General features: G+C 37.5%; 1 protein-coding gene across 2 annotated transcripts in view; it reads right to left on the reverse strand.

Moving 5' to 3' along the window:
- LOC149323788 (calcium/calmodulin-dependent protein kinase type IV-like) overlaps positions 1 to 13,141 on the reverse strand; it is a 135,369-nt gene that overhangs the window by 66,616 nt on the left and 55,612 nt on the right. The window contains exons 2-3 of one of the 2 annotated variants that reach the window (XM_089492329.1): positions 9,920 to 9,998; positions 4,229 to 4,282 (exon numbers count right to left, since the gene is read on the reverse strand). In XM_089492329.1, the coding sequence (XP_089348455.1) occupies positions 4,229 to 4,282; positions 9,920 to 9,998 (133 nt within the window). The remainder of the gene's footprint in view (positions 1 to 4,228; positions 4,283 to 9,919; positions 9,999 to 13,141) is intronic. The other variant, XM_089492337.1, reaches the window with a different exon arrangement.

The following is a 13,141-nucleotide window of genomic DNA, read 5'->3' on the forward strand; positions in this document are numbered from 1 at the left end:
GTTCGATTCTCAGCTTGGCCGTGAAACCCAATAGGTGACCCTGGGCAAGTCACATGTTCTCAGCCTCAAGGGAAGGCAAAGACAAACCTCTAAACAATCTTGCCAAAAAAAAACACCATGATAAGTCGGAAGGCCTTAGGTTGCCGTAAGTCAGAAATGCCTTGAAAGCACATAACAACAACAACAACAACAACACTATCACACAAGGTTTTCATGGCAAGATTTGTTCAGCAGGAGTTTGCCATTGCATTCCTTGGAGGCTGAGAGAATGTTACTTGTCCAAAGTCAACCAGTGGCTTTCCATGGCTGAGTAGGGATTTAAACCTAGGTGTCCAGAGTCATAGCCCAATGCTTAAATCACTACATCATGCTGGCTTGCCTGCCAATTATATCTGTGTTCTTTTTCTACAGTTATATTCCTGCTTGTGTGTTGCTCTCCCACTTAAGCATTTAAAAATCTATGGGTTTTGGGTTTTTTTTGGCCAGGAAAGTTACATGTAAATTAAGAACCTAAGCATAAGCAAGTGTAATTTTTCAAGCCACTGTTCCTGTGTAAGTACCATTCATTCCTGTAGACAAGGGGGAGAACATGTAGGCCCTAGACATTATTGGACTGAAACTTCCATCAGCCATAGGATGGTGAGAGTTGCAGTCCAACAACAAATGGGAGGCCACAGGTTTGTAGAAAGCCAAACTCTGCCAGGATATAAGGTCCAATGAATTCCGTACTAGCCTTGCTGACAATTTCATTGTACAAAAGGCAGAGGAGGCAACAAGGAACTGGTCAATAGGGTAGAAACAGTGGGATCCTTGGGTGGGAGTGACCATGTCCTCTTGGGTTTTGCTATACAGAGGAAAGGGGAAGCCAAATGTAGTTAACTATGTACTCTGGACTTCAAGAAAGCTGATTTCAGTTGGGTCAAAAAATTTGGCTATAATATACAGATGGAACAGAATATATGGTTAAGTGGGTTGAAATTTACATAGTACGATGATCTTAGAGAGAATTATTACAAGATGATGTTCTAGTGGGATATGATACCAGAGAAACTGTCTTGAATACAGTATATAAAAGTGGCTCAAATGTATGTTGAAAAGTGAGCAGTATGAAAGGACATTTTTATCAAACATGGTGGATGCATGAAAAAATTAAAAATATTTGGATTCAAATATATGTGTGGATGCTAAGGATTTTAAAGACTAATATTCAGTTAAAACCAGAAGTGTTTCTTCTGGGACTGTTGGATTCTCAGCTCAAGATGACACATGTAGGATTACTTCAGTATATGACTACTACAGCAAAGCTGTTATATGTGCAAAGATTGAAGAATTCAGTACCACCCACTATGGAGAAGTGAAATTAACAGACTTAGAAGAAATTGACAAATTGTCTTGTCTTCTTAAAGAAAGGTTATTAGTGACATTTCTCAAAGACTGGAAATCCCTATAGACTTTTTTTTTGGGGGGGGGGATGATTTGTCACCTTTTGGTTTTGATGATTAGAAGGAATGAGCTAGCAAGAGAAATAAATGTGTTGTACTATTATAGAGTGAGGCATGAATAACTATATAATGCTGAAAGAAATATCAGAAGTCACTTTTCTCCTCCCCCCTTTTTTACTTGTTTCTATTTCTTTTCTTTTTCTCATAACTTTTGTCACTCTTAATACATCTTCAAATTTTGAATAACAAAGCTGATTTCAGTAAGATTAGAGATATACTGGATTAGACCCTATGGCAAGAAATGCAAAAAAGGGAGGGAGTTCGTGGTGTATGGAAGCTTCTTAAAGGTGAGATATTAAAAGATGAGAAGGCACAGTTGTAAACAATCCAATGCGGAAGAAATGTGGGAGGTGTCTAAAGAAAGCAGGTGGACGTACAAAGAACTGTCAAATGAGTAGAGACTTAAAAGGCACACACATAAGAAATGGAAGGAGAAAATCATCAAAGAGAAACACAAATGAAGAACCAATATTTCTAGGGGGAAAGTCAGAAAAGCTAAAGCTCAGAATGAGCTGAGGCTCACTAGAGAGGTTAAAAATAATAATAAGAGTTTTTGGGGCTATGTTCAGAGCAAAGGAAGAACAATGAAATAGCAGGACCACCCAAAAACAAGATAGTGAAATGCTAATAGGATAAAAAGAAAAACAAACTGTTAATACATTCCTTGCCTCAGTATTTTCCCAAAAGAAAAACATTGCTCTAACTTGTGAAAATAGAATAAATCATCCAATAAGTGGACTACAGCCTAGGATAGATAGGTTAGAAAAAGAATATCTGCCACCTCTAAATACCTACCTACTCTACATGAATCCAAGTCTGAGGGGCTGGATAAACTGCATCCAAGAGTTTTAAGGGGACTTGCAGGTGTAATCTCAGATAACCTTTGAGAATTCTGGGAGGACAGAAGTCCCAGCAAATTGGAGAAGGGCAAATGTTTCCATCTTCAAAGGGGTAAGAAAGAGGACCTAAGCAACTACTGAGCAGTAAATTTGATGTTGATATCTAGAACAAATAATTAAACAGTTGGTCTGTGCACACTTTAGAGAGAAATGCTGTCATCATGCTTACACATGACAAAGATAGTGACACAGATACCAAGTCTTGCCACAAACCAAGATGCCAACTCTGCCTGCACATATTATATAGGAAATGTCATCACAATATTAGGGGTACTTTCATGTGCTCATCCTCCAATGTGATTTATGCCATACTATGTCATCAATGCCCATCAGCACTCTACATTGGGCAAACAGGCCAGTCTCTGTGCCAGAGGATAAATGGACATAAATCAGACATTAGGAATTGGAATACACAAAAACCGGTGACAGAACATTTCCATCTCTTTGGGCATTCCATCTCAGACCTCAGAACAGTGGTCCTTGAACAAAAAAAATTACAAAGATAGATTGGAAAGAGAAACAGCAGAATTGGAGTTCATCCACAAACTACAGTCCCTCAGACAAAGATAATGGCTTCCTGGCTCACTACACACATTTCAACACTATCTGACCACATCCTCTGGGGCGTGCCCGACACCCATCTATTCTCCCCAACTAAGGCTAGTTTTCCAGGCAAAACTGGTCTTGCCACTTCATTTCCATACACAAAGGCTAGTTCCCAATGCCTTTGTTCACTAATAACCATTGTTAAAACTAGACTTGCCACTTTCCATACACAAAAGATTTTGAATTTGAATTTACATTTTCACATACCAATGACATATATATGTCTGTTCCTGGTTTCCACTCTACCAAATGCCTCTGAGAAAGTAGACTTAAGTCTAGGAAAGCTCATGCTGCCAACTTCTTTCTTTCAGCTAGTCTCAAAGGTGCTAAAAGATCTTTCTACAAAGGACAAGTTTGTTTTCTGCATTTCCAGAGATGATGATGATGATATTATTATTATTATTATTATTATTAACCTTTATTTATGAAGCGCTGTAAATTTACACAGCGCTGTACATGCAATCTTTTTAGTTAGACGGTTCCCTGCCCTCGGGCTTACAATCTAAAAAGACATGACACAGAAGGAGAAGGGAGTGGTGGAGGGAAAGGATAAGAGGTCCAGCAGTTCCTCTCTACCTCCAAGGCCTGGACCAAGGCAGATGGACTGGAGGGAGGGCTTGGCTTCAAAATGGAAGATTAGACACACAAACCAGTGGGTTCAAATTATGAGAAAAGAGATTCCACCTAAACATTAGAAATAATTTATTTACTGAAGGAGCTGTTTAACAGTGGAACAGATTGCCCCAGAGGGCAGTAGACTCTCCTTTTTGGAGGACTTTGAACAGGAGTTGGATGGGTATCTTTCAGAGGTATTTCAGTTGTTTATTCCTACATGGCAGGGGGGTGGACTAGGTGGTCCTTGTGGTCTCTTCCAACTCTATGACTCTAAAATTAACAAAACATTGAATGGAAGTAACCAAGGCTTTTTTAAAACACAGCAGTCCTTCTGTACACCTACACATGCACAAGTGCAAGTATCACAGAGTCCAAGAAGAATATTGGCATTTGAACAAGCCTCATATTTCAACAAAAGGGACAGCCCAACATGTCGGAACAAATGGGTACACTAGTCCCAACTCCATTGAAGGGAGCCAAGAAGTGCTTAACCTCCTATGGTTACCCAGAATTACTAAAACTGTGTAAGTATATTTTGAAGGTCTTGTTTCTCTGAAGCCACTTAATATGATTCCTACTATGAAAAATATATAAATAAGGGAATACCTTTTCTTCAAACAACTTCTTTAGAGTTGCACAGAGCTCTTCAGCAGGCAACTCCTGAAACAACATTTTTACAGGTTACCAAAACACTATTACAATAAATGATTTTCTGACCCCAGCTTTGCCTTGGTCCAATGAATGCATTGGAGCTTAATGTACTCATAATACCCTCAGTAAGTAATATGTGGTATGTGAAAGGGATGACTTAAAAAAATCTTGTTATCTTACAATTAGAAAAACATGTCTAGCCAACTCATTCTTAATTACAACAATAATCTAGCTGATCACAAAAATGTGTTCCTAATGCATTTATAGTTTACTTTGCAAAATATACTTATTATCAATACTTATATTTCAAACAGAAGCAGTACAGTGCTTTTATTCTTCAAGGCTGAAGGCCTAATTTAATTAAAAGTAAGAAATATAAAAAATCATAATGTACCAAGGATTAATAATACTAGCCTGACTAATACTGTGAAAAGCTGTTGATAAACCTGGAGTCACGAGGGGAGAACCTGGTAAATATCCTGACACTATCCTGGGAGAATGCTGGGATATAAATAAAGTAAAACAAAACAACAGCCACATTATTCATTCTCAACAAAACAAGAAGCATTCTCCACCTACTTTCTTTTATGAAACTCTCTTCTAATGTTCATGAAAACTAGTCTGTACCTCACGTGACTTAGTTCCAAAAGTCCAGCCAACAGCTGACACTGAAATATATTGCTTTCTGTTGCTAGCAATATATAGGGGAAGACAATCTGAAGCAGGGAAACAGCAGACATAGAAATATTTAGGCATGGTGTGCTACTCAGCTCCCAATTCCCCTCTTCTGAAGCTATATTTCTTAAGGGTGGGAGGGAGACAGAGCTTTGTTACATGCATTTACACATAATTCGTAGTTCCACAAAAAAAGGTCTTTAACTGGCCAGCACAGCCTCTGTTTTAAATACAGAAGGCCCAGGTCTAGCTCCTAACATGTTCACTTGAACGAGTCAGTGCTATGCTATTTAACATTCTGCCTCTAGAATAACATTTAATAGAAAAATGATATCAAAGCATCACTGGATTTATCTGTATGAACAATCACCCATTAAATTGGAAACTAAAAAGGTATTGCTACTCTAGTAGTAATATAAGAATGACAAAGAGTTTTGTGGCACCTTAAAAAAAGGTTTTATTGGCACAGGCTTTCCTGGACCTTATTTCAAATAAAACATATTACTCCTTAAGGTGTCACAAGACATTGTTACTTTTACTGCAACAAGATAAAGCAATTCAGTCCTCCAAAAATATTAAGATAGTTCTGCTTTCTGTAAACAAAGGGGAATCGAAGTAATATTCAAACTAAATTCCATTTGACATTTTAGTTTCAAGTCATCACTTACACAGAGTCAAATTTCATGCTACCTGCAAATATGACAGGCTCTTTCTGTAAAGATTCCCCTTTTATCTCAGCCTTTCTCCTTCAAAGGAGAAGCAGTGGACAGTGAATGGTGCTGAAGTGGGCATTCAGGCAGGGAATGTGGCAATAATGCTATGCCTCTTCACACCTTGAAAGGATTATGCTGCAATCACACAGGGACATAAAGATATCATTACAACTCTGCAGTCAGAAGACACAATAGGACAATACTAGGCCAGGCTCTGGATAACAATAATAATTTTGAAGCTGTTCCACTCACAAGAGAATGGTTATTTCCTTTTTCTTTTTTGACAATAAAAAAGAGATTCTTCCATAGTATGTTAGGAGGAGGAATGGCAAAAGTCAATAATGCAATTGAATACATGTCTGGTCAGTAATAAGCTTCACTGATTACAGTAGGACTTTATTCTATATAAATCATGCTGAAAAATCAGCCAAATGAATCCATAAAACAAAATGGAGGCTAGGAAGTGATGACTTGAAACTGTTTGTCCTCAAATTATTGGGCCAATTTCATAAACATTTGACTGAATCATTGTTTCTAGCCTTCAGGGTTGTGTTAGTAAGGAAATTTTGCAATCTGTCCCATGATGGATGGGAATCATGTAGACTTCCAGATGTTGTTGGACTATGGATCCTAGCATTCTACATGATTAGCTATACTAACTAGGGCTGATGAGCGCTGCAGTCCAGTCACACTCTTCTCAGCCATGGTTTAAAAACTGATCTTTAATGTAATGCTGTACAATCCACTGAAAAAGTTGGTAGCAAACTATGTACCTGGATGGTTTTATATGCCCATTAATCCAACCAGTTTCTTTGGCATAAAGTACTTTGAAATAAGATTTCTTTTATGCTAATCTCTATGACATTTTTTAAACTGAACTCCCAAAATGAAAAATAGCATCATTAAAAAAGTCACTCTGTGGAGATACTAAATCAGCATTTCTAACATTTTTTTTAAAAAATCAAGCATTTGAAAGCACCTTACCTTTTTCTAAGAATAATTGTAGACCATTTTACATATTATTGATAGACTGCTTCATCCTTTTCTGCAGTTCTATCCATTTGCAAAGTAAAGAGCTAAAACTAACACAAGTTCACTTCAGATAGATAGATGCTATATCAATATTATTTTTATCCCCTTCTCTAATAATTATTAGCATTCTGCTTGCCTTTTGATAACTACCTGTCTTTTATGTTTTAAATATTGATAGGAAGGTCCTTTTATCTGAGAGATAATAGCTAATGTGGGGCTTCAAACAATTTAAGTTTAATTTGGATCATATTTAAAATATGCATACCTTTCAAGTCATCTGTACTGAATCTATTGTTTGCTCTCCTAGCCCCTAAGTAAAAACTATGAGAACACTGTAATGAGAGCTCAGCATAAAGTTTCCAATTCGATGACAGCACATTTTTTAATTTTGAGATGCAGTTGCTAAAGACATAAGGATGTAAGAGCTGTCCTTGGTCAGACCAAAGTCCTACTTAATCCAGCATTCTGTTTATATAGCAACCAACCAGCTGCCTACATGAAGCCTGCCTTGAAGACATGAATGTGACTGCACCTGCCACCTTGCATTCCACAGAAGTTGGTTTTCAGGAGAACATTGCATCTAATAGTGGAGACAGTATGTAGCCAAAGTAGGCATTTATAGTGTTATCCTTCATGAGTTTGTCTAATCCCCTTTTAAAGGCATTCAAAATGTGCCTTAAATTTGTTTTTTAAAATTATATTTAACAAAATATATAATAAGTGTGGTGAGCAGTGGTCAAATAAAAAAGTTGAAATATGAGGAATTGACTCTCAGGTAAACACTGTTATAAAAATAGATTATCTGAAGGAATTAAGATTAAAAGAACTGAGTCACTACAAAATGGATTCAACTGTGGGAAGTAAAAGTGTTAAGATATACATATATGGAAATGACTTGGTTAAAATTACATGAAGTGTTTTTATGTTGTTTTTGTTGCTGTTGTTTGAAATTTAATAAAAAATGAAAACGATAATAAGTATGTGGCTTTGTGGTTAAGGCACCAATTCTGATGATCGGAAGATCAGAAGGTGGGCAGTTTGAGGCCCAAGTGCAGCATGATGGGGTGAGATCCTGTCACTAGTCCCAGCTTCTGCCAACCTAGCAGTTTGAAAGCATGCAAATTCAAGTAGATAAATAGGTACCACTTTGGTGAGAAAGTAACAGTGTTGTGTGCAATCATATTGGCCACATGGCCACCAGAGCAGTTCTCAAACAGGGCTGGCTCTTCGGCTTAGTAACAGAGATGAGCACTACCCACTACACTCGGCTACAACTAGACATTCTTGTCAAGGGACTATCTTTACCTTTTTATAATGAATTTACATTACATGAAACAGGTAGATTTTATACATACACAAGTATCTGTGCAATTGTTGTAAAGGTATGAATAGGTTTATAATCTAACAAATCCTTTACCATTTAACAACAGTTATTACATATTTTAATTTTCTTCTCTCTTTTTTTAAAAAAAATCTTGGTATAGTCCTGATCTGGCCATTCTCTCAAGTAGCAAAATGTCTTGAGACTGGTCTGTGCACCAGAATATGTCAATTTATATTCCCTAACTCTCTTTCTACATTTAGTATTTTGAAAACTCCCTTACTTATCTTAATATGGCAACAAATATTAGAGCAACTGTTTTGAGGCATTTTCAGATGCTTTCATAATCATAACTCTAGCTGAATCTCCTAAGTGTACTTCTTTTGAATTTTTAATCTTAATGCTATTTTTATAATACCATAAAATGTTCAGTGCACAAAGAATATGTCACAGTAGGCCTGTGTTCTTCAAAATATTCATACTTGCAAAGTTGAAATAGTGCCTACTATTAACCTAGTTACAATAGAAATAAATAATATTCTGCATAAACAGAAATAAATTTACTCTAATTTTAAGTCATTTGAATGTCTGATGAGAGGCAGAAATCTGAAATACACATCTGACAGGAAAAAGAGAAACTAATAAATCAAATTATAGATAATTTGCTGCAACAATGTTGTTGCTTCATGTGGACTAGCATGGCATAAAGTTGCCAATTTTACAGGAATGAGTTTATGGTGTTCTTTTTTGCTTCACTTCCTGCACAAGCGTTGAAGTGGTGGATTCTTTCCTCTTCTTTTGTATTAAAGTTTCCACTTCTAATACTGTATTAAACTCAAATGAGGAAGTCACGTGTAATATATGAATTAATCTATTAGTACCTTCCTTATTTGTAAATCTACCCCATGAGCTTTGTTCTCATCATTTTGACATCTTCCACCAATGTTTCTCCCCCATTTTATTTTATAAAATACAGACAGAATACAGTCTGTATACATCAGGTAAGTAAGGGGCTATACAGATTGCCCCTAAGGGGCAGCTGCTCAACAGATTGGGGTTGTGGCAACCTCATGCCGTGGCCTCAATCCAGCTTCTGGAGAGCGCAAAAAGGAGCCGCAAAAAGTGGCTCCTTTTTCTGCCCTCCAAGGGGTACCATAGCAGCGGCGGTGTGGCTTTATGATGCCCCTTTGGCACTGCATCATGTGGATGCAGCACCCAAGGTGCGTCATGATGTTACACACCATCTGGACCAGCACATGCCATCATGGTGCCATGGGGGCAAAGTTAGGGTGTCCAGCGTCCGGAGGCTGTGTCCTGACTCCGCTCACAGGTCAGCACTTTCTGCTGGTCTGTATAGGGCCTTACTGTGCAAAATAGATCTCCATAGGGGTTCAGATGATGTATACCTCTCCCTTTACCAGCACAGGAGATGTCTCCATGGGCATACAGCTACCACAGATGTTCCCATTCACAGTACCCAAAAAAAGTCCCCAAACATTTGGATCAAACGTCCTTTCACTGTCCAGTGATCAGAGCCTTAATTTATATGAACCTCTGGCTAGTCTTGGCATTTTCCCTTCAAATGAACTCAATAGTGGAAAAGGAGCAGTTAAAATTTGCTTGATGAAAACCAGTAAAAAACTGTCCTGCCTTCACTTATTGTGCTTTGTTAGTAATTGGGATACATTCGGTTCATGGCAGATCTTCCTGTCAGGTCATGTACACATTGCTGTAATTCTCTGGGAAAAGAATCATTCTAGCAAATGTTCATGTACACATCATCAATACAATTTAAAGAAAGTTGAAGATTCTATATTGGTTGGTCTGTGCACCAAAGTTACAGTTTTATGCATCCTTCAAAACAGAAATTGCAGCAAATAAAAAACTATGAACAGGGGAACTTACAGTTTTGTTCAATATTTTGACAGCAAATGGCTTTTGTGTTCCTTTCTGTCTGCATCTGTAGACAACAGAAGTAGCACCCCTGGAATAAGAGAGAATACATATTTGTATTCAGGTGTGTAGACTATATTCTCACACAAATAGTATCATATGTTAGAAACACACTGGTTGTTTTCAAAACCAGGTTGCCTTCAAAACCTAGCATTAAATATCTTACATTTCTCAAATTTTCACAGTACTATCTAAATTTTCAGTTCTGATTCAGATTTAGTTCAGTAAACGATTTTCCTAGGATTTGGGCATACCAATCAAATCAAATTTACAAGCTTGGATATTGTTTTATCAACATCTTCACCAAATATTTGTGCATACAATTCCATTGGCCACATGTACCTAGAGGAATCAACCTCAAAAAGACTTCAGCAATAGTGTCATTGTAACTTTCCTGCAAGAACAGTAAACTTTTTCATTATTGGGTTTTTCTGTTCTGCAGGAAAGTTATAATTTCACTGTCAGAATGACTTTTAGCACATTGGGAAATGTAATCTTCAATTGTCAGACTTAATAATTTCTTGGCTCTTTTTTGTCTTCAACTTTCATACATTGGTTTAAAAAGCAGTGACAGAATTAGGTGATTTGTGTTATTTGGAAAAACTCTGAACATCTCTAACACGCTGGTGTATCTACCACCTCTCTAAGGGAAGAACTGCTGCTTTGTAAAATATTTTGCCTGGATTTTGAGTTGCCATTAGGCAATACCAATCAAATCACCTTTACAAGCCGGACTATTTTGAAAAAGTACAAGAAATTAAATGGAATATGCCTTTAATATAAACATATGGAATTCATTTCTATTTATACATTTGAGATGGTTAAAAGAAGGAAGAGTGAAAGGGAATGAAATTTAAAAAATGAATTGAAGGTCAAGTAGACCTGACATAGCAAGTTTCTGAGTTCGTTTGAAAGATGTTGTAGAATAAAGTGAATGCTGAACTGAGAAAGAGAAATGAGCTTTGAGTTCCTTCAGTAAAGGTGAAGTATTCAATAATAAGCGAACCACTTCAGATTTCTGTTCAGCTAGGGGAACTCACAAAGTGATCTTGGGTAAGTCACATTCTCCCAGCCTCAGAGGAAGGCAATTACAAACCCCCTCTGGAAAAAATATTGCCAAGAAAGCCCCATGAATAAATCACAACCAACCAGAAATAACTGGAAGATGCCCAACAGCAACAAACAAGAATTATTTGGCAGGCAGGGGGCGGAACAGGGCTTCAGTTTACACTTTGTTCCTTTGGATTTTTCTGCTTATGAGATTTCTATGCCTGCAGAGCTCTTCAGCAGACAACTCCTGAAACAACTTTTTTACAGGTTACCAAACACTATTACAATAAATGATTTTCTGACCCCAGCTTTGCCTTGGTCCTGGGTGTCACCTGGGCTAGGGACACCACTGTTAGAGGAGTGACCAAATGTAAATTACAGTACTGATTCTGTAAGAAGGAAGGCAGATACATTTTAAATCAACTGAGAAGAAACTAGCATTGCTATCAATCTTATTTAATCTTTAAGCTAAAGGAGAATGCCTGGAGAAGAATTTAAGAATAGTCTCCTATATGTAGACTTTTTCAAGAGCTAGATGCTTCAAAGAGCTAGTTAATTGGGAAATAATTTACAGGGCATTACGGTAACAACTCTGCTACACAGTTGGCCTCCCACCCCCATTAACTAGTACAGAGGCACACTGCTTTTGAAAATGGAAATTCAATTATTGCAGCTAATATCCTCTGCAGACCTATCCTCCATGAATGCATGATCCTTAAAAGGAAAGCAGTTGAGGACGGGGGACACACACATGTGAGCTGTGCACATTTTGGGACAGAAAAATAGGGAATGGACTAAAATCAAACATTAGAGCAGGGCTAGTTAGTTTTAGACAGGCTTTGCAATATGTGAAATGAGGTTTCCAGACAGAGAGGAGCATCTCCTTTTCTCTAGACCTTCTTCCAGTTGGTGTCAGTTATTTCTTCGACAGCTTGACTAATCCCCAGAGAACCTGCACCTTTTGCTCATTCCGCCTTCCTTAAAGAATCTATGGAGCATTCATATAAAATAAATAATAAAATAAAACTTTTATTTGTATCCGGCTTTTCTACTATTATAGCAATAAAAGCGGCTTACACATTAAAACAAAACCAATACAATACATAATTAAAATACATAATAATATATAATACACTTGGAGGACAGCTGAGACTTGAAGCACTCAGAAACAAATTTGGAGCAAACCCTCTGTTATGGTATGGGGACTGGCATAATTTCCCCTTAGATCTGCCTCTGTGCATTTTGTGATGCAGTGCATCACTTTGCATTTCTAAGCAGTTATCTGCTTCTTGAGATGCAGTAGATACATGAGAGAGTCAATAAAAAGTGGAGACAGGCAGCACTCCTGAATTCTAGTAGAGCACCACTGTCTAAATCTCATCTCATCTGGTTGCCCTCTCTACAGAGGGCATATTCTGATTCAACCTAGACTGCAAGTTATTCCCCGTGCACAGGGATGTGGTGCTGAATACACAATGAGAGCCAGCTGCTTAATAATCCACATGGATTATTAAAACAAGAATAACACTGTGAATATATAATTCCAAGAAAAGCAGCTGTTCCTGTTGGAATACGCTTTCTCTCATGCTTCCGCCATGAAGATTTTCTGTAGAGCCCTTAATGTGTTTTACAAATAGGTGCAAAAACTGTTAATAGGCCACAAAAAAAAAAAAAAAAAAAAATTAAGATGCAGAAAGAATAGAACTGTCCATTTCCAAAAATGAACAGAGATCTGGTAGTTTCATCTGCATAATTCTCAGTTAATAGCAAAGCAAGTATTAAATAGAAAAGTAATGTCAAATCTCCTGAATGCACATGAGCACACGCGCATGCACGCACAACACACACAGAGTTAAATAATATATCCCCAGTTCTCCAGTGAATTAAATTTCAGCAAAAAATGCTTCCATGGATCTATAGGTAGAAATACCTACTGTGGATGTCTGCTTATACAGCAGAAGAGACGTTTTGTGCCAAGGTCAAAATAAACCTTTGTAAATAATGAGGGAGGAAAGGAAAAGGGGAAATAGGGCCTGAAGAAAGAAATCAAGAGCAGGAAAATGAGGAATAAGGGAAAGGAAGAGGGAATGTGAGAGTGAGAGCGAGAGCGAGAGAGAGCTCCAT

The sequence above is a fragment of the Sceloporus occidentalis genome, unplaced genomic scaffold (genome assembly GCF_023333645.1).
Source record: "Sceloporus occidentalis isolate IW3139 unplaced genomic scaffold, rSceOcc1.0.p SCAF_1, whole genome shotgun sequence".
Taxonomy (NCBI): domain Eukaryota; kingdom Metazoa; phylum Chordata; class Lepidosauria; order Squamata; family Phrynosomatidae; genus Sceloporus; species Sceloporus occidentalis.